The sequence below is a fragment of the Panthera pardus genome, unplaced genomic scaffold, assembly GCF_024362965.1.
Source record: "Panthera pardus isolate Hobbes unplaced genomic scaffold, ASM2436296v1 HiC_scaffold_8, whole genome shotgun sequence".
NCBI classification, from domain to species: domain Eukaryota; kingdom Metazoa; phylum Chordata; class Mammalia; order Carnivora; family Felidae; genus Panthera; species Panthera pardus.
This window is the reverse complement of record NW_026527013.1, coordinates 54,331,500-54,358,094: the sequence shown is the minus strand read 5'-3', so window position 1 is coordinate 54,358,094 and position 26,595 is coordinate 54,331,500. Positions and strand designations below refer to the sequence as shown.

Sequence of the window (26,595 nt, the reverse complement as noted above, 5' to 3'; positions counted from 1 at the left end):
ATTAAGCCAAACTCCTACCTGACTTTGGTTTGTGATCAGGCTCAGAGAAGCCCTTTGTAAAATGGCTTAAGTACTGATATACACTGATATATACTATTCTGATATTGGCATATTACATTTTTAACTAAGGAAAGATTCTTGGCTATTTTATTACAACAAAAGCAATACTGTTAAAAATTTAGAAAATGTAAAGTAAAAATAAGAAACAAAAAATACATTGTATCACCACTCAGAGATAACCACAATTTATATTTTGATAGAGCTCCGATAACTATTAACTCGTGGTCGTGTTTGTTTATTTGGACTCCAACCTACACCCTCCAACCCCCCAATAAGATCATGTTGAAGAAAGTCCCAGACATCATATAATTTTATCATAAAAATTTCAGTATTTATCCTTACATTTACAGACACTTTAACTCAATATAACCTTATATAAATATCACACCTAGGGGCGCCTGGGTGGCTCAGTCGGTTAAGCAGCCGACTTCGTCTCAGGTCATGATCTCTCGGTCCGTGAGTTCCAGCCCCGCGTCGGGCTCTGTGCTGACAGCTCAGAGCCTGGAGCCTATTTCAGATTCTGTGTCTCCCTCTCTCTGACCCTCCCCTGTTCATGCTCTGTCTCTCCCTGCCTCAAAAATACATAAAACGTTAAAAAAAAATTTTTTTTAATAAAATAAATAAATAAATAAATAAATAAATAAATAAATAAATATCACACCTAAAAATACATGTTTGGGGCCAGGGGGCATGTTAGTTATCTCTGTCTGTACCATCCACTCAATTGTGCTGTGAACCTCAAACTGCTCTAACAACTAAAGTCTATTTTTTTAAAAAATAAATAAGTTACCAATATTATCAAAAGATGATCATTATTTAAATTTCCCTAATTGTATATTCTTTTTTTATAAGTTGTTTTCTTGTATTTTTGAATATTGGGTGTTTGTCTTTTTCTTCTTTATTTGCCAAGCTGTTTACACATTAAGGGGATTAACTGAGGTGAAATTAATTATTATTGTTATTCTAATTACTTACTGTTATTCTTCCAGGGAAAACCATGGAGACTTCAGGACCTTCTTCCCAGACTCAAGATCACAGTCGAGTCCCTGGAGAAACAGAAGATCTGGACTGTATGTTTGCCTCCTCTCACCCTCTGGGCAAAGCCATGTGGGAGGTAGAGTCCAGCAGTGCTGATGAACAGAAGGCTCTGCTTAGCTCATGTTTCACAGTGGCTCAAGTCACAGTTGAATCCTCTGGAGAAGTAGTGTTTTACACACACACACATGCACACACACACACACTTGGTCCAGTCTGTCCCCTAGAACTCTTTAGCTTTGCAGACCCTCAGTTGCTTCCCAAATCTCAAGGGGGTTCTGGGGACTTAGGAGAGGGTCTCGCACTGGGGAGAGTTCCGAGAAGGTGGGAATGGTCCTGCTCGGCCCCAGAATGGGGGATGAGAGGGTTCGCTTGACCAGATCATACCTGCCCTGTAATTTACAGTGAATCCTACATCGGCGACACAGTCTAGTGACCTCTGGGCAGGATGGGGGCTGAAAAGCCCCTCTCTAGTCTCCATATTCAGAGAAATTTATGCCTTGGGCCTTCCTAGAGCCCCCGAGGCTTCTGAGAATTCTGATCTCCTGCACCTTCCACTGGCCCTACGTGTTTGGGAAAAGATCCCAGCCATTCCTGGCCCCCAAGTCCAAGGAGACACCTGGGGAGGTCTTGGTGGTCTCTGGGGTAGGAAGGGCAAGAAACACTCATCCTTGCCTATGTGTGCCTCCCAGATGGAGAGACGGATTTCCACAAGCAAGACAGGGAAGCTGGACTCTTTCCTCAAGAACAACCCAAGAGAGACAAGTGTTTTTCCTCCTCCTCCTCCTCTTCATCTTCCTCCTCCTCTTCCTCTTCGTCATCCTCCTCTTCTTCAGGTATAGCAAAGATTAGTACATATGTATATATATTCATAATATTATTCAAGAAAAGCATTTACATGAGAAAACAATCCCCCATAATCTCCTGCCTTGATACTTCAAATCTATTTTTTCATATTCCCTTCCAGACCCCACCTGTCGATATATGCAACTTATACACAGTTAATAACTGACCACACAGACAATTTGGTCCTCTGTTTAAAAATTCTTGCCGTCATATCCTGAGTATTTTGTTATTCTGTGATATCTTTGCAGCTAATTTTCATGCTTCCCAGAAACCCCCTCAAGCGGCTGCGTCTCATGTAAAGTAATTTTAGGCTTTTCAGGAGCACTCTGCTGTTGAACTCAGTGCACCAGCCTGCCTAGGTCCAAACCCTTTCTTTGCCACTCACCAGCTATGTGTCCTTTTGGGTAAACTGCTAAACCCAATGTGCTTTGGGGCCCCCATCTATAAACTGGGGATGATAGCAAAAGCTACTACCTCATGGAATTGTGGGCAGGATTACATTCTTTACACATCTAAAGTCTTAGCACCTTGCACATAGTAACAGCTCTAAAAAAAAACCTGTTAAGATTATCCCCTGGAGTGCCTGAGTGGCTCAGATGGTTAAGCAACAGACTCTTCATTTCGACTCAGGTCATGATCTCGCAGTTTGTGAGATCGAGCTCCATGCTGGGCTCTGTGCTGTCAGCCGGAGCCTGCTTGGGATTCTCTCTTCTCCCTTTCTCTCTGCCCCTCCCTGACCTGTGTGCTCTAAATAAATAAATATTTAAATATCTAAAATTAAAAAAAAAAAAGTAGGAAAAGGAAGAGAAAATACATTTATAACGCAATGAGGTAAAAAGAAATCTGCTTACGGGGGCACCTGGGTGGTTCAGTCGGTTAAGCATCCAACTCTTGGTTTCGGCTCAGGTCATGATCTCCTGGTTTCGTGTCGAGCCCCACATCGGGCTCTGTGCTGGCAGTGTGGAGCTTGCTTGGGATTCCCTCTCCCTCTCTTTCTGCCCCTCCCCCACTGCACTGTTTCTGTCTCCTTCAAAATAATTAAATTAAAAAAAAAAAAAACTTAAAAAAAAAAAAATCTGCATTTAAGTAGACCCAGACAGTTCAAACCCTTATTGTTCGAGAATCAAGAATGGATATACACACCCATCCCCGATTAGGTTTAGCCCTGGAAGAAGAGTTTCTCGGTATTAGGGGGCTCTTGCTTGTCCTTTTTTTTTCTCTTCCCTGGGTGGGAGGTGACATTCTGTCTTCCCATTCAGGTTGACCCTCGGGGGTGCTGCTCCCCTACAAATGTCCTCCCCCAAGTGTGACCATAAGCCCCTTTCCTCAGGTCTCTGCAGCACACATGGGACTGCCTGTGATTAGCAAAACTGAACACTAAGGAAAAAGCAACAAGAAAAGAAACACAGAAGCACAGAGACATGCTGATATCGGGATTCTGATCTTTGATCCACAAAGGCTGGTCTGCTGCTAGAACTCACACCCTGCCCATGCTTTGGGCTTTGCTGGTGACCATTAGCCCTTTCAACCCCAAGCCTGGCTGGCACTTCACTGTATCCTCAGCCTTCCTCCATACTGGGGACCCTAACTCATAGTCCAGCAGCCAGTACTCCTCTCCCTATATATCTTTTTTAATGCATCCTGTTGCTTTTTAATTAAAACTTTTTATTGTGCAAGATTGCACATAGAAACACTGTAAAAATATGGAGCATATAAGGAAGTAGAAAGAAGAAGAAAATCACCCTTTGCTCTGTCACCCAGAGATAATCACTGAACACATATTATTGTGTTTCCTTACATTTATTCAGTAAATATTTGTTAAGCACCAACATGTGCCAGGCTCTGGGATGGATACTGGGGTACCAAGTAGCAGCAAACTGTGACTCTTTCTGCCAGGGTTACTTTTTTAAATAATCGAATTAGAGAGCACATATAAAAATTGTCCTCATTTTAGAAAGCATTTAATACTATAATACCTTTTATAAAAAATTACATATTATGAATACATCATAGAGAAAGCTAAAATAATGTTCATTTTTCATGTTGAGGGAGGTTGTCCCTGGCCGATAGAATTTGGAATAATGTTTTGTTTCATTTTCTGTGTTGTTTTATATTTTGCAAAACGCAATGAAAAAGTTTTTTTTACATTGATTAATATTTATAAAATACAGAAAAGAAGAAAATAGAAGCTAACCAAAATCCCATCTTCTGAGATAAATACTGCCGTTGCAATCTTTTTTTTCTTAATTTAATTTATTTTTTAGAGAGAGAAAGAGGGGCAGAGAGAGAAGGAGAGAAAGAATCTCAAGCAGGCTCCATGCTCAACGCCGAGCCAGACGCAGCGCTCATTCTCAGGACCCTGAGCGCATGACCTGAGCCAAAACCAAGAGTTGGAAGCTCAACCAACTGAGCCACCCAGTCACGCCTGCTGTTGTAATCTTGATGTACTTCCTGATGCCTTTTCCTCTGCACCTAGCTGACATCACATATGCGCTGATTTTAAAACACAGTTAATCTAGCTTCCTGGAAATTTAAAATTTATCCACGATTAAGCAGGAGCTCCGCAAGCACACTGAGGGACATTCACGCTGCCAGAGCCATTCGGTCATCCTCAGGAAAAGGGAGTCCTCTGGACCTGAAGCCAGGAACTCCTGGCTCCCAGGCCTGAATTCCTGCAACACTGACTGGTCCAAGTGCTAACAACTCTGTCATTCTTCAAGTCTTGATCAAGCTCCTCCTCCCGGCTGGGCACCCTTAGAACAGTAGGGACCCAGGCCTTGTCCTTCAGGAGTTCAAGATGGTTGGAGAGACGAACATATCACCGCTGGCCCTCATGCCCACTGTGTCAAGCACAGATAGCTGATGCGATCGTAACCCAGATGAGGGAGGGTGACGATGAGCGTGAACTGGGACAGTTAGAAAAGCCTTCCTACTCCTTAATCTTCAAGATAAAGGAGACAAATGGGAAGGGCTTTCCCAGTGGGAGCAAAGAGAGTCAGCATGATGTGGGGACACAGAGATGACACAGCCCCTGTGCTTATCATAAGATGCCTCAGGTGACCTCATCTTATCTTCATGAAAGCAACAGTGGAAATATTAAATGAGTTGTCCAAGGTCACACAGAAAGTTTGTGGCTGATCTCCTACCCCTCCCTCACCACCGCCCCTCCCCGCCAAACAGTGCTCTTTCCTCTAGATCACACTCCTCATAAAAGCTAAATTCTGAGAACAAACATCAGAACGAATGTATTTCAGGCTCATGCCAGGCTGAGGTTCTCCTAGAGTTTGTGTTTGTTCCTTGCAGGGAGCAGTGATGAGGACCAGCATCCCAGAGTAACAGGAAAACGTCGGCAGAGCCAGGGGGCTGGACACCCTCCCAGGGACAGCTCACCTGGTAGGCGATAAGCCTTGCCATTTCTCCTTTGCCCACCCAGCTCCTGATTGAGTTTCTCAGTGGGAATGAGCATACCTGCGTGAAGATGTTCTTCACAGGGTGCCTGGGTGGCTCAGTCGGTTGAGCGTCTGACTTCAGCTCAGGTCATGATCTCTCAGTCTGTGAGTTCAAGCCCCGCATTGGGCTCTGGGCTGACAGCTCAGAGCCTGGAGCCTGCTTCTGATTCTGTGTCTCCCTATCTCTCTGCCCCTCCCCTGCTCATGCTCTGTCGCTCTTACTCTGAAAAATGAATAAATGCTTAAAAGTTTTTTTTTAAGGATGTTCCTCACAGCAGTGTTTATAGTAAGGCACCAATGGCAAGCAGCCTCGTGTCCAACGACAGTAAAATACACCCTTCCCTGGCTACAGTTCTGTTCTTCATACATCTCTGAAGTGACCAAGAAAGATGCTAAATCATATGACTGGTTTGATCTCATATATACTCTGTAAAAATTCACACATACGTGGCCATAAATAAGACTGGAAGGAAAAATAGCAAAGTGTCAGGAGTGGTTATCTCTGGATATCTCTGGATGGTTAAATTGTGGGTGATTTTTGGCTTTCACTTTTTTGGCTATAAAAATTATACAGTGAACGTGTTCTATTTTAACAACCAGAAGAAAACTTTTGCAAAAATAAAAAATTTAAATACATTTTGGCCTAAGTGGGTTGTGGGAAGAAAAGACCATGAGGTGAAGAGTCTGTATTAATGCCTAGTACAGAACTTGGCACACAGAACCTGGGAGATGTTTAATAAATGCTGCCCAGGAAGTTAGAGTTGAGTTCTGGGCTCTATTTTTGAAGATAAAAGTGATTATGATTGCAGGTTTTGGTTACAGATCTGGGTTTGAACCCTGGAATTGCCACTTACTGGCCATGTGACCTTCAGGGAATAATTTAACTTTGTGACCCTCAGTTCCCTTACCCATAAAATGGGGGAAGAAGAGATACTCATACCTTCTTCATTGGATTTCCATAAGGATCTAACAAAGTATTTTTTGTTAAGTTTAGTTTTTTATTTTGAGAGAGCACACAAGCAGGGAAGGGGCAGGGAGAGAACCCCAATCAGGCCCCACACCGTCAGCACAGAGCTCAAGGCAGGGCTGGATCTCATGAACTGTGAGATCATGACCTGAATGGAAATCAAGAGTTGGATGTTTAACTGACTGAGCCACTCAGTCACCCCAGGGTTCTAACAAAATGTTAAATATAAATATCTAAGTTCCGTGTTAGTACATAATAAGTGCTCAATAAATGGATGTTTCCACTCAGGTGCTGTGCATGAGGAGCCTGACCTTTTGAAGGATGAGCTTCAGCTCTATGGAGGTAAGTCATCGTCCAGTGGCCTTGGAGAAAAGGGAACTACACAGAGACGTGAGCTCTCTGGACTTTGTGGGACAGAAACAAGATCATGAGGGTGTTTCAATGGACTGAAAAGTGCTAGGAAAATATAGGAAATATGGCCAGATGAATGGTTAGAACATTGGCGGATGGGGATGGGGGCAAGCATTTTCTACCATGGGGAGACTGCCCCGGATTCTCTTCTGAACTATAATCTTGACTTGCAGGGCGACCTAGATAAGTCAGCCAATCTTTCTGGGCCTGAGCTTTCCAACCAGCGAAATAGAACATGATTAGCACGCACTATCTTGGAGTAGTGGGCTATGTACACATGCATGGGAAAATTAAGGATCTGATCTCTAAATACTTCATGGAATAATCATCTCCAGACATAGTGGTTATTACAGCAAGGAGTTATAGACATGACATTATAGACAAGGAGTTATAGACAAAGTGCTTGGTAGCACTTTGATGAAATGGGTGCAATTTGTAGGAATGAGCCAGTTTGCCAAAAAAGCCTAACAAATGCGTACTGCAGATACGAAAATGAAAGCCTGTTTAACTTTGTTTAATCCACATAGTCTCCTAACACCTGATAATAAGGTGTTAGATAATAATTCTAAGAAAGGTAAATAGAATATTTTAATTTCTGCATCAAGATATTACCTGTGTCTTCCTCTGGGTGGTAGCATTGCGGGTAAATAGTTAATACTGTTTTATTTGCTTGCCTGAACTCTTTGTTTCTTTCCTTCTTTCTTTGTTCCTTCCTTCCTTCCTTCCTTCCTTCCTTCCTTCCTTCCTTTCTTTCTCTCATTCTTTCTCTTTCACAAAGCCAAGTATTACTTGGTTTAGGAAAATGTTTTTAATTACTCAAGTACTGTGGGAATGATTTCACTGGGTGTAAAATGAAAGAGAGAGAAACGGTTACATTTACATATATTTAAAAATGTTTTTTTCTCATCATAAAAGTAATTCATATTCACTGAAAGGTAGATATCACCACAGTTTGTGAATTTGTGAATTACTTTTTCCCCCCAAGACCTAGGAGATTCTAAGTAAATTACACTCCTAGAGTCTCATTAATTCATACTGTTCTCGGTCTGTTCTCTGTACCCTCAGTACTGACCCCTCAGGTCACCTGCAGATGATGTTTCCTATTTGCATATCAACATAAAGACCTATTTGCATAAAAATAGTTCAGTATGTTTATTGTTGTGTGCTGAGTGCCGTCTTCTGATGTTTGTGTCCTGAGGCTGACCCAATGAAGAATGGGAAGTGTACAGGTGTGGTGACTACCTGTTGGGGGTGGGGGGGTGGGGATGCTACAAGGGGTTCTCCCTGCCCTTGAGGGAAAGGATTTGACAGGCTGGGAGAGAGGTCCCCAGGAACTAGAAAAAGCACCAAGAATCAGGATGAATGGGGTGGGTAGGCCACCCTAAACCAGATTAATTGGGGAGGCAGCAGCTCAGGACAAGTACAGAGGGCTCATATCAGCCTCAGCCGCCCAGACAAGGAGCTCAACACTCAGCAGGGTGTGGGGCCAGAGTTACCAATGTGCAGCCCAGCTTGGTTCCCATGAACTCAGGGCCTGGTGGGGCTGGGGCCACATGGCTAGGTGTCGTCATCTACATCTGTGTAGTCATGAACAGGCAGAGGTTGCAAACTGATGCCCACATGTGTGCAGATGTGTTTTATCTAGCTCAAGGAGTGTTATTATTATTATTATTATTATTATTACATTTCATCAATTGTACAACTCCTACTTTTTCACATTTAGGTATCTCTAAGGTCAGGATGCATCTGAAAATTGCTGGCAACTTACAATTAAAATTGGCAGTGGTTTTCCTTACATAGTAATATAGAAAATAATGTCATTTCTCACAAATGATGTCTTTGGTTCAGTGGAATACAAGAGGTGCCCACCTTTTCTATAATCAAGAAGTTAATGTAGGGGCACCTGGGTGGCTCAGCCGGTTGAGCGTCTGTCTCTTGGTTTCGGCTCATGTCATGATCTCATGGTTCGTGAGTTCATTCCAGCCCTGCATCGGGCTCTGTGCTGACAGTGTGGAGCCTGCTTGGGATTCTCTCTCTTTGCACCTCCAGTGTGTGCTCTCTCTCTCTCTCTATTAAAATAAATTAAAAAAAAAAAGTTGATGTAAAACCTGGATTTCTGGCCTCTTGTGGGAAATTGGATGGCCTGTAACACTGGACAGGCCTTTCTACAGTGGCTTTTGGTGGCTGGTGGGTAGTGGTTGCCCCTCGAGATGGAATAGCCCTCCAGCCTGCTCCAGTCACCTCTTGGCCCACTCAGATCAAATGGAAAGTCTCTGAATGAGATCCATCTGTCCCACAGTATAACTACTCCCCACCCAGAGGATAATGGATATGTGATCGCTGATTTTCCTTCTGTGTAGGTGTCCCCGGAGAGGTGGTGCCCTCTGGAGAATCAGGTGAGTGTCCAGTTAAGGGATAGGGGTTGTCAGTGCTGATGACGAACAGGTCTGGGCGTTTTGTTTCCCCTGAGAGAGCCAGCTGCTATCAGGGTTCGTGGGTGTGAGTTGGGGACTCCAAATCCACTTGCAGACCTGGGGCTCTGACCTGGGCTCAGTCAGGCAGGGGCCCAGTGCAGATTAGAAAGGGGCTTTAGGCAAGAGGCAAGGGGATTTCAGTCAGCAATCAATAGATAGAAAGATCCCTTGGGGGCTGGAGAATTTGACTTGGGATTTTCAGAGGTGACCTACTTCCTCTGCTAGGGTGGAGGCACCTGTTAAGGGCCCAAGCTAGTCTGGCATTAATGTTGTATTTCTGATTTCCAGGACTCCGAAGGAGAGGCTCTGACCCAGCAAGTGGTAAATACACAAACTCCAAGAGGAGAGGGGGAGGTGGCCTCCATTCCGGGGGGGTTAGGGCAGGACCAGACAGCCTGAGAGGGTGGGTCAGTCAAGCAGGGACTACATCACCAGCCAGAGTGTCACCTTGATTCTGGGAAGGGCTCTCCAAGCTCAGGAGAAAGGAAACAGAATGTAGACTCAGGTTGGGTAGAGAGGAAGGGGTCAGTGGGGGTCCCAAGGACAGACACACTCCACCTTCACAGCTTTGCCCTGATTGGCCCTGTGGTGAGTGCCCTCTGACCCAGGAAGAGGAACCCAGGAGAGCTGGTCTGAGTGAGGCAGAGAAGAGAAAACCCCACCTGGCACCCCTCTTCAAAGTAAACACTCATCTCTCTCTTGTTCCTAAGGAGAAGTGGAAGCCTCTCAGTTAAGAAGACTGAATATAAAGAAAGATGGTAAGTGGGTGCCTGGGTGGCTCAGTCAGTTGGGCATCTGAATCTTGATCTCGGCTTAGGTCATAATCTCATGGTTCGTGAGACTGAGCCCTGCGTTGTGCTTTGTGCTGACAGTACAGAGCTTGCTTGGAATTCTCTCTCTTCCTCTCTCTTTGCCCCTCCTCCCCCTCAAAATAAATTAAAAAAAAAAAAAAAAGATGGTAAGGAATTTCGTGTCCCAAAGCTATTTCTACCTGTCTGTCTGGTCCAGATTTCTGTGGTTAGAAAGTCCACTGGTGGCCTAGAAAAAGAGGTGGGCGATCACAGCCCACCTCTGTCATGTGTGGTGTTTGCAAACACCTCAGCTTAGAATCATGGCAAGAAGGTGGTATAATGACTCCCATTGTGCAGATGTGGAAGCTAAGACTCAAGGATGGCGTGTGGGCTTTCAGCTAGCCAGTAGCACGACCTAGACTTGAACCCTGGTCCTGTGCTCTTGCTGCTATACACGGAGTCAAGGGGATGATAGATGCCCCCCAGGCCTCTGGTCATGATAGGGAACTAGAGGGGGCAAGGAAGCCCTGAGGTTAGATTAGCCTAGACTCTAGAGAAGGAGTGATAAGAACTGGAAGGAATTCCTTTGCTCTAAGCCTGGAATCTGCGAGGGCTTTAGGGAGAAGGATGAGAAAGGGATGTGAGACCAACGTGTTTGATTAAACAAATGGAAGTTGTCCTTGAAACATTTAGGGTTGTATCAAAAGGCCACCTTTAGGGCGTAGGACACCTGGGTGTGAGCCCCTGACTCTGTCTCTGTCCAGCTAAAGGAACCAGGGCTTTAGAACTTTCCTGGGCTATGAAATGTGCCTCACAGGAATAACACTGAGATTCCCAAAGTGTGGGACAGGCATTATACCCGAAAGCAAGAAGGTGATTCCCCTTTCCGCTCTCCTTCCTAGAGCATGGTCTTAGTTTGGAACCCCTGTGTCTTTAATGCCACCTGTCATTGTCATTGTCCTTCGGACACAGACAGCAGAGCCTCCTCTCATCACGGCCCCTTGACCGAGTCCAAGGCCCTGTGTTCTCTCCCCAGTGCCTGGCAAAGCGCAGGGAGACCTCACTCCAGAGCACACCTGAACACCTGCCCAAGGCCCAGACCCTAGTCTTGGCTCCTCTCCACATCTGTGTTAGCTAGGAGAACCCTCCAAGCCTGCAATTTCACTTCTGGGCATCGGGCCCACAGAAACACGTGCACAGATTCATGTGTAGTGATGTTTGTGCAGCATCAGTGGTAACAGCAAAAAACACTTCTAGGTTTATCAATGAGGGACCAGTTAACTAAATTGGGTTAAGTTTATACCATGGAACACTGTGCAGCCGTCAAAAAGAACAGGGCAGATCTATTATGTTCTAAGATGGAAAGATGGTCCTAATCTATCCATGAGATGAAGAAAGCAAATGATAGAGCAGCAGGTATACAAATTGGTCCTGCTTTTTTAAAAATTCAAGTATAGTTAATACACGGTGTTGTATTAGTTTCGGATGTACAATATAATGATTCAACAATTCTATACATTTCTCGTTGCTCATCACGATAAGTGTGCTCTCAATCTCCTTCATGTATTTTACTTATCCCCTGCCCCCCCCCCCCCCCACCTGCCCTCTAGTAACCATCAGTTTGTCCTCTGTATTTAAGGGTCTGTTTTTTTGTTTGTCTCTCTTTTTTCTTTGTTCATATGTTTGTTTTGTTCCTTAAATTCCACATATGAGTGAAATCGTATGGTATTTGTCTTTCTCTGACTGACTTATTTCACCTAGCATCATTCCCTCTAAGTCCATTCAGGTCCTTGGCTGAGTAACACGCATATCCACTCAACTCTCAATGGATACTTGGGCTGCTTCTATAATTTGGCTATTGTAGGCAATGCTGCTATAAACATCAGGGTGCATATATCTATTTGAATTAGTGTTTTCTTTTTCTTTGAGTAAATACCCAGTAGTGGAATTACTGGATGGTATGGTAATTCTATTTTTAATTTTTTTAAGAAACCCCGCATTGGTTTTCTACAGAGGCTGCACCAGTTTGCATTCCCACCAGCACTACACGAGGGTTCCTTTTTCTCCACATCTTCGCCAACACTTTTTATTTCTTGTGTCTTTTACTTTAGCTATTCTGACAGGTGTAAAGTGAAATCTCATTGTGGTTTTCATTTGCATTTCCCTGACGATTAGTGATATTGAGCATCCTTTCATGGTGTCTGTTGGCTATTTGGATGTTTTCTTCAGAAAAATGTCTGTTCATGTCTTCTATCCATTTTTTAACTGGATGATGATGATAATGATAATGATGACGATGATGATAATGAAGACGATTGTTGTCGGTGTTGAGTTGTGTGAGTCCTTTGTATATTTTGGATACCAACCCCTTATCAGATATGTCATTTGCAAATATCTTCTCCCATTCACTATGTTGCCTTTTTGTTTTGTTGATGGTTTCCTTCACTGTGCAGAAGTTTTTATTTTGGTATAACCTCATTTGTTTAATTTTGCCTTTGGGTCTCTTGCCTCAGGAGACCTATCTCTAAAGAAGCTGCTATGGCCGATGTCAAAGAAATTACTGTCTATGTTTTCTTCTGGGGATTTTATGGTTTCCTGTCTCACATTTAGGTCTTTAATCAATTTTGAATTTACTTTTGTGTATAATGTAAGAAAGTGATCCAGTTTTATTCCTTTGCTGTACAGTTTCCCCAACACCATTTGTTAAAGAGACCGTCTTTTTTCCATTGCATATTCTTCCCTCCTTTGTTGAAGATTAATTGACCAGAAAAGCATGGCTTTATTTTTGGACTCTCTGTTCTGTTCCACTGATCTATGTGTCTATTTTTATGCTAATACCACACTGTTTTGATTACTAAAGCTTTGTAGTATATCTTAAAATCTGGTATTGTGATACTTCCCTGGTTTTGTTTTTTAAAATAGGTATATATATGCCTGGAAAGGCTTTCACAATCACTGCTTGCTTTTAAGGAGGGAATTTTATAAAATTTTGTAAAAAAATGCGTTTTTTTACAATCGCATTTAATACTCATTTGACAAATACAGTATGGCAGCTCTATATGCCTGGCAGTGGTTTATTCTCTGAGCAAAATCCCTGCCCCAGCATCCTACTGCGGAGGACAGACAAAATAAATCTATTTTGTATTTTTTCTTTGTTTTTTTTTTTGAGAATAAGTGTGGAAATAAAAATATAACAAGTTGAGTGGTGTCGGTGTTAGAAAAATAATAAAATGAGATAAAGCCTGGAAAGGAGTGGGATTTGGGGTGCTGTTTTAGTTCGGCTGGTCAGGAGCCGCATCTCTGACTAAAGTCACTTTGGAGCAGAGACAAGAATACTTTTAGTAACTATAAAAAAGAGAGAGAGAAAGAAGCAAATAGTAATATCCACCTCTGCCTTTACAGATGAGTTTTTCCATTTTGTCCTGCTCTGCTTTGCCATTGGGACCTTGCTGGTGTGTTATCACTATTACGCAGGTGAGGGCCATGGGAACAGGGACAGGGTGGGGGGATAGGAGGGACCAGACCTGCAGGCTGACCATTCTCTTCCTCGCTGCCCTTGCAGACTGGTTCATGTCCCTTGGGGTCGGCCTACTCACCTTCGCCTCCCTGGAGACCGTTGGCATCTACTTTGGGCTGGGTAAGTCCCCCCAGCCCCCAGAGACTCTTTAGGGTGGTGGCCGGACTGCCACGGACACTCGCCAAGGGCCAGAAAGCCACAACCTAAACATTTTTTAAAGATTTCCTTATGCTCGTGTTTTCTTCCTGACCACTTTCAAGGTCAATGTGAGGTCATTGGCAAAACCTCATGGAAAAAATGGGCAGCTCCACAAAAATGCAACAAAAACAGTTTAAAGTGGCAAACAAACAGAATTAGCCAGATATGGAAAACAAGGCAGTTCATGGAGTTGGGTACTGAATCCACCGAGTTTCCTGGCACTGTTATTGCTGTTTGAGGTCATTGTTTTTAATAATAATAACTCCAGTACTATTATCTAAGCTTAACCTGCTGCCTGAAATTCCACCATTAATCCTTGTTTGTGTGGGGTAGGCCTTTGTCCGAGGGTAGGTGAGGGCTGACCCTGCGTCCCTTGCTGGGGCACAAAGCTCACGTTCCTTTCTCTTTGTTCGTGAGCAGTGTACCGGATCCACAGCGTCCTACACGGCTTCATCCCCCTCCTTCAGAAGCTTAGGCTGATGGGTAATGTTTACATTCTTCATATGTTCACCTCCTTCCTCCGGATCAGGGTCTTTGGTTGCAAATAAGGCTTAGCATACAGGAAACAACAGCACAGGGCCTGGAGTCAGGGGCCTGGGTTCAAGTCCTGCCTCTGCCGATCTACCAGCTCTGGGGCCCAGGATTGTCTTTTAGCCTCAGTTTCCTCCACCGGGCCGTGGGTGTAATAATACCCACTGTGCAAGTATGTTGTGCAAACTGTGGGAGGAATGGAAGCAAAACACCTGAAGGGTGGACTACAGTAGAAAAGTGAAGGGCATCTGGACATTTCTCCTTTCTCAGAGAACTTTACACTAAACCAAACACTATCTTCACCATGATGTTATTTGCCTACTGGGCGTACTTCAGTCATGTTGCACTTGACTGATGAGGAACCTGAGGCCCAGAGAGGTAGAGTGACTTGGCGAGATCACACAGCTAGTGTGGCTGGGCTGGGTTAAAGGAGATCCCCCTTTTTTTTTTTCTTTCTTTCTTTCTTTCTTTCTTTCTTTCTTTCTTTCTTTCTTTCTTTCTGACAAGCAGCTCTTTGCTTACCTTCACATCTTAAAACTGAGAGACCAGGGGGCTGTGTGTCTCTGCACCGGGGATATCTGTCTCCTGTAACCCATTTAATTCCTGGAAACCTGTGCCTTCTAGGGTGACTGCATTATCCCAACTGTGAGAGATATTTGGGCATCTGGGGGTGATGGTAGAAATGAGGCCTTGCCGCCTTCAGAATCCCAGGCTATCCTGCGGGCTTTGCTTTCCAGGGTTCAGGAAGACCGACTGAGGCTGAGGCAGGGCCGACAGCCAGGCTGAGCCCCACCATGATGGCCACTGCATCTCCCGAGTGCACAAGGACAGAGCCACGTTCTGGGAGACACGCGGGCGGGCTAGGCTAGAGCAATAAAGAGAGCTCTTTTCCTTCCATGTAGTCTGAACGTTGGCACCGGCCCAGGCCTAAGTATCATTCGGGCAGCACTGGCATGCAGTCCAGCTGCCAGGATGACATGCAGAGGGAAGGTGCCAGGCCTATCTCCTCCAAGTTACCTGGATCAAGCAGGAGGATTCTAGGATGTCACTGCTCTCAGGAGACAGTAGGAGACCCCTGGGCCCTACAAGCTATAATCTGTGTGGGCTTCAGATTTCTCTAGAGTCTCTAGGGCATCCAGGTGGGCTCTTCATCTTTTGAATCAACGAGGAAAGACAGACAGCCCACTGACATAAGGCAGGGAACCATCATGCCAGGCCCCCAGGTGAACCTGATACAGGTGAGATGTTGGGGACTAAAGCCACAGCACCTTGTCTCAGCCCCATCACCTAGCACCAGCCCCGCTGCCTTGGATTCCATCAAGATTCAAATAAACATTTTCTTCCCTGGACTAAAAAGAATCAGCTAAATGTTCCTTCAGGTTTCTTGAGCATGAGAACACACTGGGAGTCTCCTTTGACCCCATCTAGTTGGGGAGGGCACCTTGTCTACTGGATAAGGTTTTGTAAAAGGGAATAAATGTAAAGTCCCTTGATGGCACAAGTTCAGAAACAGGGTTTTACAAACATTGCTATGAAAAGATCTGGGGCTGTTAGGTACTCTAAGCCCAACAAATACCAAAGCAGTAAAATAGGAGCACACATACACAAAAATCTGTTGCAAACTTGGGTTTCGTAAATGGAGGTACAGAGTCTAGATTGAAGGAGGTGACAGTAGATCCTACTTTACACAGCTAGTCCACACCAACAGCATGTATTCAGATCTGGATTCGCATGTCAAGAGCAATAGTGACAAGCTAGAGAACACCCAGAAGAAACCAGAGTGAGAAAATAAAGAACGACCGAAGAAATGAGAACTCTTCAACTTGCAGAAGAGGAAAGTGGGACCTTCACTGAGCTCACAGACTCTTGGAGGATATTTTCTCAAGTGTTTTTGATGGTCCAGGTACAGTCACATATGTTATCTGGTTTAATTCTCATAGCAGCTTTGAGAGGTGTCAATCATCCTCATTTTGCAGATGGCGAAACAGAAACTCAAAGAGGTTTAGTAACTTGTTCGAGTTCCTACAGTAAGTGGCGGAGCCGTGATTTGAACCCAAGCCTGTGTTCTCCTTACTCTGAGCTTCCTTACAAAGTGTGGCTAGTCTCGGCCCCCATCCCAGGCACAGCAGCCCTGAGGCTGCTGCAGTTTTTCCCAGTGTTTCCCAAACTTTGGGATTTCTCAAAGTTAGAGAATATTTTTTACAAAGTGACAGGAGGGGGGCGCCTGGCTGGCTCAGTCCGGGGAGTGTGGGACTCTTGATCTCAGGGTTGTGAGTTCTAACCCTGTGTTGGGTGTAGAGATTACTTAGAAATAAAACCTTTAGGGGTGCCTGGGTGGATCAGTCGGTTAAATGTGTGACTCTTAATTTCGGCTCAGGTCACGATCTCATGGTTCATGAATTTGAGCCCTGCATCCGGCTCTCTGCTGTCAGCACAGAGCCCATTTTGGATCCTCTGTCCTCTTCTCTCACTGCCTCTCCCCCACTTGCTGTCTCCCCCCATCTCTCTCTCCCTATCTCTCTCTCTCCCTCTCTCTCTCTCTCTCAAAAATAAACATTAAAAACAATCTTTAAAAAGAAGAAAATCTGGGGCGCCTGGGTGGCTCCGTCGGTTAAGCGTCTGACTTCGCTCAGGTCATGATCTCACAGTCTGTGAGTTCAAGCCCCGTGTTGGGCTCTGTGTTGACAGCTCAGAGCCTGGAGTCTGCTTCAGTTTCTGTGTCTCCCTCTCTCTTTGCCCCTCCCCTGCTCATGCTCTGTCTCTCTCTGTCTCAAAAATAAATAAAAACATTAAAAAAAAAAAAAAGAAAATCTTAAAAAAATAATTAAATAAAATAAAAAGTGGGAAGAGGGCTGCCAACTCTCCCTTGATAACTGAGGACAATAAAAACAACAAAAAACATCAACTTTCAGCATCATTTTGTGAAAGAAACAATAGTTTTACACCAAAAAAGCAGGGAAATTATCATCAGAAGCAAAATAAGGTTTTAAATGAATAAATGGAGCTTTATGAAAATGGTACTGTATGAAAATGCCCTTTTTCCTCAAATCACTGTGGTTTGGTAAAAAAAAATCTTCTTTGGGAAACCATGAAACTAGAGAATTAAATTCCTGAGGACTTGTACATCCTTTTTTTTCTACTCGTGTTCTAAGACACCTCTCTCAATGAAGCTTAAGGCATTATTTCAGAAGAATAGTGACCTACGGGTAGGGAATGTTCTTTTAAAAAAATTTGTTTTAATGTTTACTTATTTTCGAGAGAGAGACAGACAGACAGAGCATGAGCAGGGGAGGGACAGAGAGAGAGAAGGAGACACAGAATCCATAGCAGGCTCCAGGCTCCGAGCTGTCAGCAGAGCCCGACGCGGGGCTCAAACTCACTAGCTGAAGTTGGATGCTTAACCAACTGAGCCACGCAGGCGCCCCTGGGAATGTTCTTGATAGTCACAACTGTGTTGTCTCTCGACACTCAGCTCTGAGCCTGACCCTGACATGGACACCCATGACATAGTTTTCCCCCTTTATTCCTCTTTTTCAAGGCTGTTTGGTTGTCCTGGATCCATGCAAGTTTTAGGAGCAGCTTGTCCAGTTCTGCAAAGAAGCCAGTAGGAATTCTAATAGGGTCGCAATTGAATCTGTAGATAAATTTTAAAAGCCTGGTGCTTCTTTTTTAGTGATTTATTACCTCTTTAACATTTATATTAGAAAAAAAAACATTACCCCAAATCTCAGCGCCCAAAATCAACCATGGTTGATGTTTGGGTGTGTTTCCCATGAGCCTTTAGTGCACGAGTAATTTATTTTTACTTTGGGCCCTTTTCTCTTGCACTTATAATAAGGATTTTTCCATTATATAATAAAGATATTTCCATATGTATCTTTTCCAGCCACTGTGCTTTTCATGCTTTGCATGATAATCCCTCTGTATCTAGGTAATAATATCAATAGCTACTATCTGTTCAGCACTTCTTACCTGCTGAGTATGGAGCTATGTACTTCATGTATATCACATCATTTAATCTTCTTGGAAACCCCATGAGGTAGCGTCTCCATTTTATTTTTTTTTTTTATTAAAAAAATTTTTTTTAACATTTATTTTTGAGAGAGAGACAGAGTGGGAGTGGGAGAGGGGCAGAGAGAGAGGGAGGAACAGAATCCAAAGCAGGCTCCAGGCTCTGAGCTGTCAGCACAGAGCCTGACACAGGGCTCGAACCCACGAACCACGAGATCATGACCTGAGCTGAAGTCAGATGCTTAACCAACTGAGCCACCAAAGCACCCCCAGGATTTCCATTTAAGAGATGAGGAGAATGAAAAATGGTTTGTGAGGTTTTGATTTCAGGCATTTGTGTACAACTTGCTTCTAAAGAGAGTCTACAATGTACAAGTCAGGTATTAATCAAATGTACAAATAGGACACAACTTTTCGTGATAGAAATATGAACTTACTGACTTGAGGATGGTGTGGTTATAGCCTCATTTTATGAGAAGGTTGGGTCTTTGTGGCTGGCTCTGGCACTGCCTGGCTGTGATTTTGGTCAAGACCTTCTCTGTCCTGGCCTCAGTGTCCTCAACTGTAAAATGAGGATCACGGCAGTGCCCACCTCATGGTGTTGTGGCAAAGACTACATGAGATAATTGCATAAGATCTTTTTTTTTTTTTTTAAAGAATCATCCATGGGGTGCTTGGCAGGCTCAGTTGGAAGATCATGTGACTCTTGATTTTGGGGTCATGAGTTTGAGCCCCACGTTGGGTGTAGAGATTACTTAAATAAATAAAACTTTAAAAAAATCATCCATAAAGGATTTTTATTAGTTGCCTAGTTTTATGTCTCATATATTATAATAATTACTTTATTAAAACCCCATGATTTTTAAAAATCATAACGTTTTATTAAAACCCAACTCTCGGATCGCCAGGGTGGCTCATTTGGTTAAGCATCTGGCTTCAGCTCAGGTCATGATCTCACAGTTCATGAGTTCGAGCCCCACATCAGGCTTGCTGCTGACAGCACAGAGTCTGCTTCAGATCCTCTGTCCCCCTCTCTTCCCCTCCCCTGCTCTCTCTCTGTTTCTCTCTCAAAACTAAAATAAACTTAAAAATGTGTTTTAATTAAAAAAAAAACAACAACTCTTGATCTTGGCTCAGGTCTTGATCTTATGGTTTGTGAGTTCAAGCCCCACGTCAGGTTCCTTGCTGACAGGGCTGAGCCTGCTTGGGATTTTGTCTCTCCCCTGCTCTTGCTCTCTCTCAAAATAAATAAATAAACTTAAAAAAAGAAACACCTTATAATTGGAGGTTTTTCAGGTTTATATTATTTTATTTGAAGGCAATCCTTTGTTTGTTTATTTGTTTTTGCTTCTGTTTTTATTATTCAAGTATCGTTGATGCATAAAGTCTTCTACACAGTCTCTGGCACAGAGTAGGTTCTCAATAAGAACATGTTATTGGAAGGTCATTGATCAGAGCAGGGCCTACATCAGATCTCTTAAGTCAGGCAGGCCAAGTCAGCCAGATGTAGAAAAATGGGAAATTGGGGTGAGGCAACCAGGAAAGCTGATACCTGACCAAAGGGGTCAGCTGCTGTCCAGCTTCACCCAGGCAGGAATAGCAGCTAAGTGGTACCAGCCAGAGCCAGTCAGGAAAATGGAACCACACCAGGTGTTTCAATAGAGAGATCTAATATAGGGGATATGTTAAACAGGCACAGGTGGGTTGAAAAGGCAAAGGGGGTCACTGAGGTATCACAGAGCCTAAGAGAGAGAAATAGGTAACGCCTAGGACTGGAGAACAAAAGAAACAGGTTTGAGATTTACAACCAAGAAGCTCAGGAGAGGGCCCCACAGAGCTGTGTCCCAGACCTCTGAGGAAGGGGCACTGCCTGGTAGGGCTGGTGTCCCTCAGGAGGCCTGATGAGGCTAGTTCAGGACCAGTGATGTCTGACCTCCAATCTCTGAACAGAAGCCAGATGTTTTTTGTTGGCAACTAATTTTTTTAAATTTCAAATTCTACTGTGGAAAATGGCTCCTCAAAAAAATTAAAAGTAGGGGCGCCTGGGTGGCTCAGTCAGTTGGGCATCCAACTTCAGCTCAGGTCATAATCTCATGGTTCATGAGTTCAAGCCCCGCATCGGACTCTGTGCTGACAGCTCAGAGCCTGGAGCCCACTTCGGATTCTGTGTCTCCCTCTCTCTCTGTTCTTCCCCCGCTCGCAGTCTGTCTCTCTCTCTCTCAAAAATAAATAAAGATTAAAAAAATAATAAAAAATAAATGTCAGTATTTCTTTAAAAAAATTAAAAGTAGAATTACCATGCAATCCAGCAATCCACTTCTGGGCACACACCTCAACGGATTGAAAGCAGGGATTCAAAGAGATATTTGCGTGTTCTGTTCATAGCATTATTCACAATTCTAAAAGGTAAAAGCAACCCAAGTGTCCATCAGTGGATGAATGAATGAACAAAATGTGGTCTCTCCATAAATGGAATATTCTTCAGCCTTAAAACGGAAGGAAATTCTGACACGTGCTATGACATGGATGAACCTGGAGGGCATTACGCTAAGTGAAATAAACCAGTCATAAAAGGACAAAATATTGTATGATTCCACTTATATGAGGTCCCTAGAGTAGTCAGATTTATAGGGACAGAAAGTAGAAAGGCCAGAGTCAGGGGCTGGCTGGGTGGGGGGAGTTGGGAATGGAAAGTTCATGTTTGATGGGTACAGTGTCACTTGGGAATGACGAAAAAGTTCTGGAATGGTTGGTGGTGATGTTTGCACAACAATGCAAAAAGTACTTGATGTCACTGAATGTGTACACTTAAAAATGGTTAAGATGTAAATTTTATGTTACGTGTATTTTACCACAATTTTTTTAAATTCAAATTATTTGTGGCCAAACAAAGCTGGATCTGGCCTGCAGGCCATCTGCGTTGGGGGGACTCTCCATAGTGTTAAGCTGGAGGTGCACACAGAGTGGGACCAGAGCAAGAACAAGGATACAATCATTTCTGCTCTGCTTTCCAATTTGTCCCCACAGTGCAGTTGGGGACATGAGTTCAGTTCTAGTTCTGCTGCTGGTAATCTTGGCCTCTCTGGCCCCAGGTGTCAAAGGAGGGGCTCAGGTGGGTCATGCCCTGGGAGAAAGCCCCCCCACTCTCTGGATCTTGGGGGGGGGGTGCTCTGTCTGCCCTAGAGTGTTGCCCTGCCCCAGGGACCCCAGCCCCCAGCACAGCTTTTGGACATTCTCATTGCCCCTCTGCTCAGCTAGAGCTCCAGGCCAGGGCCAGGCCAGGGTCTGATTACACCTCAGGCGTCAAGCAGTTTCCCAGTGCAATGTGTGGTCTAAAAATAAAGCACTAAACCCTAAGCCCAGGAAGGCAGGATTGCAAGCGGAGGAGGGAGGGAGAAAGCACTTGGATCAGGGTGGAATTCGATCTCTGTTGCCCTGGATTCTGTGCGGTGCATTTCTGTTGTAACCACTGGAGAGAACATGGAGTTATGAGGATATTTTGAGGCCATTACAAGCCAGCTTGCTCTGGGAAGATAGGAGAGAAGCCGGAGAGGACTGTGGTAGTTGTTTGTCCATTTCTTCTGACACAACCACAGGAATCCTCCGTCTACTCCAGAGGACGTGGGCCTGGACCAGAGATAGAGCCAGGGATGCTGCTCACTGAACTTGGGAAGCTGGGGAAAGCACTTGACACTGAGCTAGGCTTTGATGGGAGAGATGTAGGGAAGGGCCTTCCAGGCAGAGGGCAGAGTGTGGGCAAGGGCATAGGGGAATTAAAGAGGGTACATGTCTCTGAAGAAACAGGTAGTCGGTCCAGTGTGCTTGAGGCACATAGACTACACATAAGAGTGAGGATTAGCGGGACAACAGAGCACATAAAGTAAATTGTCCCTTTTCTCCCAGCAGGACTTTGAGAGCCAGGATAAGGATTTAGCCCAAGGACACTGAGAAGCCATGGAAGGTTTGAGCTGAGGAATGGCACAGTGAGATTGCATTTTAGAAAGATCACTCTGGCACCACTGTGCGGGTTGTGGAGTTCAAGAAAGTGAGCTTCACAGGGCCCCTGGGTGACTCAGCCGGTTAAGCATCTGACTTTTGATTTCGGCTTGGGGCATGATCTCACAGTTTCTGGGTGTGAGCCTGATGGAGGGTTCTGTACTGACTTTGTGGAGCCTGCTTGGGATTCACTCTCTCACCCTCTCTCTCTGCCCCTTCCCCACCCACGCCGTGTGTGTGTGTGTGTGTGTGTGTGTGTGTCTTAAAATAAATAAACTTATTTAGAAGAAAGAAAGAAAGAAAGAAAGAAAGAAAGAAAGAAAGAAAGAAAGAAAAAAAAAAATGAGCCTCATAGACCTTGAACTCCAAGGATTGTAACTGACAAGGGCTGTTCTGCTCCTTCTTTGCATCAAGGCCATGCTTCCCATGGGATGCTCCCAGCCAATGACAACACAAGGGGAATACTAAGGCAGGCCCATTCCTGGGAGACACAGGACTGCCTGACATCTGCCAGACCTTCCTCAGACAACCTGCCATACTAGACCCTTCCATCCAACCTTCCTTCCCTGTCTTCTTCACCTGGGCTAGATGGACATCACAGCCTGACAGCTCTCCCAGCCTTCCACTCCCACTTTTCTCTTGCACAGATGCTTCACCTAATAAAATCCTTCCATAGTTTATCCCATCCTGGCACTAGTATCCCAGAGGGCCCAGACTAACGGGGTGAAACTAGAAGCAAGGGATACCGGTAGCCACAGGAACAGAGACAAAGGGTGAATTTGAAGACATCTTAAAGGTCTAAACCACAGAATGTCTTCAAGTGTGTGCACCCACCCTTAGCCCCCTGGGTTTTCCTCAGGGTTCAAGCTCTTGACACCGAGCATGAGAACTGTCTATGTCCATCTTTGTTTCCCCCACTAGACTCTGAGTTTGTCCAATAAATGAATGAGTGAGTGAGTGAATGAATGAATGAACAAATGAAGTGAAGGAAAAAGGAGAATCTGGGATGATCCTGGTGCTCTGGTTTGGGCCACTTGGTAGATGGTTGTAGTTAATTTTTGCAACTTGCTCCCCTGGTGTCTTTTGCCACTACAGTTTCCTCTGAAGAATAAACCTACACCCTTTTGTGCATCAAAGGACACTAACAAGAGAGTGGAAAGACAACCCACTGAATGAGAGAAAGTCTTTACAAATCACATATCCAATATACCCAGAATATATAAAGAACGCCTGCAATTCAACAAGAGCAAAAGCCCAATTCAACAATGGAGGGGGAAAAGGCAAAGGAATTAAATAGACATTTCTCCGAAGAAGATGTGTACAAATGGCCAGTGAGCCCGTGAAAAGGTGCTCAATATCTTTAGTCATTATGGAGTTGAAAATCAAAACCACAATGAGGTATCACTTCACACCCATTAGAATGCCTATTACATTAAAAAACAAAACAAAATAGGGGCACCTGGGTGGCTCAATCGGTCGGGCGTCTGACTTCGGCTCAGGTCATGATCTCACAGTTCACAAGTTCGAGCCCCGCGTCGGGGCTCGCATGTCTCTGAAAAACTGGTCATTTATTAAAATATCATTATTGGGGCGCCTGGGTGGCTCAGTCAGACGTTTAACCAACTGAGCCACTCAGGCACCCCCTACACCTCCTTTTCTATAAAGTGAGTCCTTTGGACTAATGTGATATTTTCTTTTTTTTTTTTTTAAACACAATTTGGGGCGCCTGGGTGGCTCAGTCAGTTAAGCGTCCAACTTCAGCTCAGGTCACGATCTCGCAGTCTGTGAGTTCCAGCCCCGCGTTGGGCTCTGTGCTGACAGCTCAGAGCCTGGAGCCTGCTTTGGGTTCTGTGTCTCCCTCTCTCTCTGCTCCTCCCCCACTCATGCTCTGACTGTCTCTCTCTCAGAAATAAATAAACATTTTTAAAAATTAAAAAAAAACGTAAAATAACAAGTGTTGGTGAGGATGTGGGGCTGGACCATCTCCCAGACCTTCCTTGGGCATTGCTGGTCAGAACATAAAATGATGTAGCCACCGTGGAAAACAGTTTCATAGTTTCTCAAAAAGTTAAATACAGAATCCAGCAATTCTAGTCCTAGACATGTACTCAAAAGAAGTAAAAACAGGAATTCAAACAGGTACTTGTGCACCAATATTCATATCAGGATTATTCACTATGGCTAAAACATGGAAGCAGCCCAAGTGTCCATCCACTGAGGAAAGACTGGATAGACGAATGTGCTCCATCCATACAATGGGATATTATTCAGCCATAAAAAGGAAGGAAGTTCTGATACATGTACAACATGGATGAGCCTTAAAGACATAATGCTAAATGAAATAAACCAGTCATAAAAGGCCAAGCGTTGTATGACTCCACCGATATGAGATAACAGGAGGCAAGAGATGATGGTGGCTCGGATCTAGTTGCCATCCACTGAGACCAGACAGGCTGGGCTGGGAATGGGGAGATGGAATGTTGGGAAGAACAAGGTTCATACTGTAGCCTGTCAAGGTTGAGATGCTGACAGACATCCAGGTAAAAAATGTGGGTGGTTGAGTCTGTGAGTCTGGAGATCTAGGGGGAGGTCTGGGCTGGGGATACATGTTTGGGAGACATCAGCATGAAGATGAAATTCAAGGCCCCAGGACTGGATGAGATCCCCAAGACTGCAACTACAGGAAAGAATCACAACCCTCCCTGGAGAGGCCCCATCATCTTTTATTTGTTTTTACCCTCAACCTCTTGTTTTCCCAAATGGAGAGGTAGGGAAAGGGTGGTTTGAGAAGAGGAAATAATGTGTGCAAAGGCTGAGAGGCTCTCTGACATCTAGGTGGGCACATTGGGTACTTCTAAAGAGGTCAGAGATCAGTGGTATGAGGGGAGTGGCTGGAAATACCGTGGTGGGGCAATGGGAGGGCCAGATATCAAAGGGCCTTGACTGAGGAGGACCTGGGGCTTTTCCTGATGGCCGTGGGGAGCCATAGAAAGGAATTGCAGGGAGAGGGATGTGAAGCATTCAGCTCTGAGGTTTGGAGAGCCCCCTCTGACTATAGAGTGGGAATAGGCTGGTCGAAGCCTGGGTGAGAGGAAACTGACACCGAGGAGGAAAGATATTGGCCCAGAGGACATGGGTAGTCCTGAGCTGTGGGAGGACTAGGGGCAGGCAAAGGATCAGACGACAGCAGGCTGGTGCTCCCTCAGTGACTTGGCTGCTGAGCAAAGAATTCTGGGAGGATGCCCTACCCACTGGGAAAGGCTCAAGGCTACTGAGCACAGGCCCTGACCCATCCCAGCCTAGGAGGCCGAGCTGATGGTCAGAGTGGACCAGCCAGGGTTACTGCAGAGACAACCCCAGCTGTAGCAGTTGTCCCCAGATCTGGCCTGGGGAGGAAGAGGACTGGGCCTCCTGAAGGAAGCCCAGGCCCTGTCAAGATGTCCTGTGTGCCTTCAGTCAAGTCCTTGCCCCTCTGTGGACCGCAGTTTCCTCACCTGGAAAATAGGCTTCCAAGAGAATGCAAATTTTCTAGGGGAGAAGCAAAGAATGGGGCTCAAAAAGGCTTCTTGCAAAGTGGCAAAGTGGAAAGGAGCTGGCTTCTTTCTTTCTTTCTTTTTTTCTGAGGGGGGGAGCAGTGCAAGTGAGCGAGGAGCAGAGAGAGAGAGAGAATCCCATGAGGGGCAGAGAGAGAGGGAAAAATAAAGGCAGAAAGAGGGAAAGAGAATCCCATGCAGGCTCTGCATTGTCAATGCAGAGCCCAAGGCAAGACTTGAGCTCACCGGAAGTGGGGCTGGAACTCACAAACCCGCAAGATCCTGACCAAGTCAAAGTCAGATGCTTAACTGACTGAGCCACTCAGGCACCCCAAGAAGCTGGTTTCTAATTCTGACTGGCTGTGTGACTTTGGGCAAGTTACTTCATCTTTCCCAGTCTTGACTTCCTCATCTGTGATATGGAATGATAATATTATTACTATCTCATAGAGCAGTTGTGGGAATAAATGAGGGGCACTTATAGTCCTTGGCACCCAGTAGGGGCTCAACCAAGGTTAAAAATGCACCATTCCTTCACCTCTAACATGGCCCTTACAGGAGAGAACAGGGCCCAAGAGGTGGGCCTTTGCAGATTTAAGACTGCAGTGAGAGGGTGGCCTGCGGGGCTTCAGGGGACCCTGGGTAATCTGAGAATTGGGAGGGGAGCCTGGGGTAGAAGGAGGAGCAAGGAGAGAGAAGAGTGTCTGGGAACTGTAGGGGGCAGGGTGGGGAGTGATCTCACCTCCAGAAGGCAACTCCAGTACAGGGGTATCTGA

General features: G+C 44.8%; 1 protein-coding gene across 9 annotated transcripts in view; it reads left to right on the top strand.

Moving 5' to 3' along the window:
- TMEM40 (transmembrane protein 40) overlaps nt 1-26,595 on the top strand; it is a 79,947-nt gene that overhangs the window by 43,301 nt on the left and 10,051 nt on the right. For 4 of the 9 annotated variants that reach the window (XM_019433611.2, XM_019433621.2, XM_053898432.1 and 1 more), the window contains 11 exons: nt 1,050-1,130; nt 1,788-1,931; nt 5,245-5,334; nt 6,646-6,699; nt 9,129-9,164; nt 9,531-9,563; nt 9,953-10,000; nt 13,436-13,507; nt 13,596-13,670; nt 14,169-14,231; nt 15,971-16,621. In XM_019433611.2, the coding sequence (XP_019289156.1) occupies nt 1,050-1,130; nt 1,788-1,931; nt 5,245-5,334; nt 6,646-6,699; nt 9,129-9,164; nt 9,531-9,563; nt 9,953-10,000; nt 13,436-13,507; nt 13,596-13,670; nt 14,169-14,231; nt 15,971-16,026 (752 nt within the window). In that variant the 3' untranslated portion in view covers nt 16,027-16,621. Of the gene's footprint in view, nt 1-1,049; nt 1,131-1,787; nt 1,932-5,244; nt 5,335-6,645; nt 6,700-9,128; nt 9,165-9,530; nt 9,564-9,952; nt 10,001-13,435; nt 13,508-13,595; nt 13,671-14,168; nt 14,232-15,016; nt 15,177-15,970; nt 16,622-26,595 lie in introns of those variants that run through there. The other 5 variants (XM_019433613.2, XM_019433612.2, XM_019433616.2 and 2 more) reach the window with 5 other exon arrangements.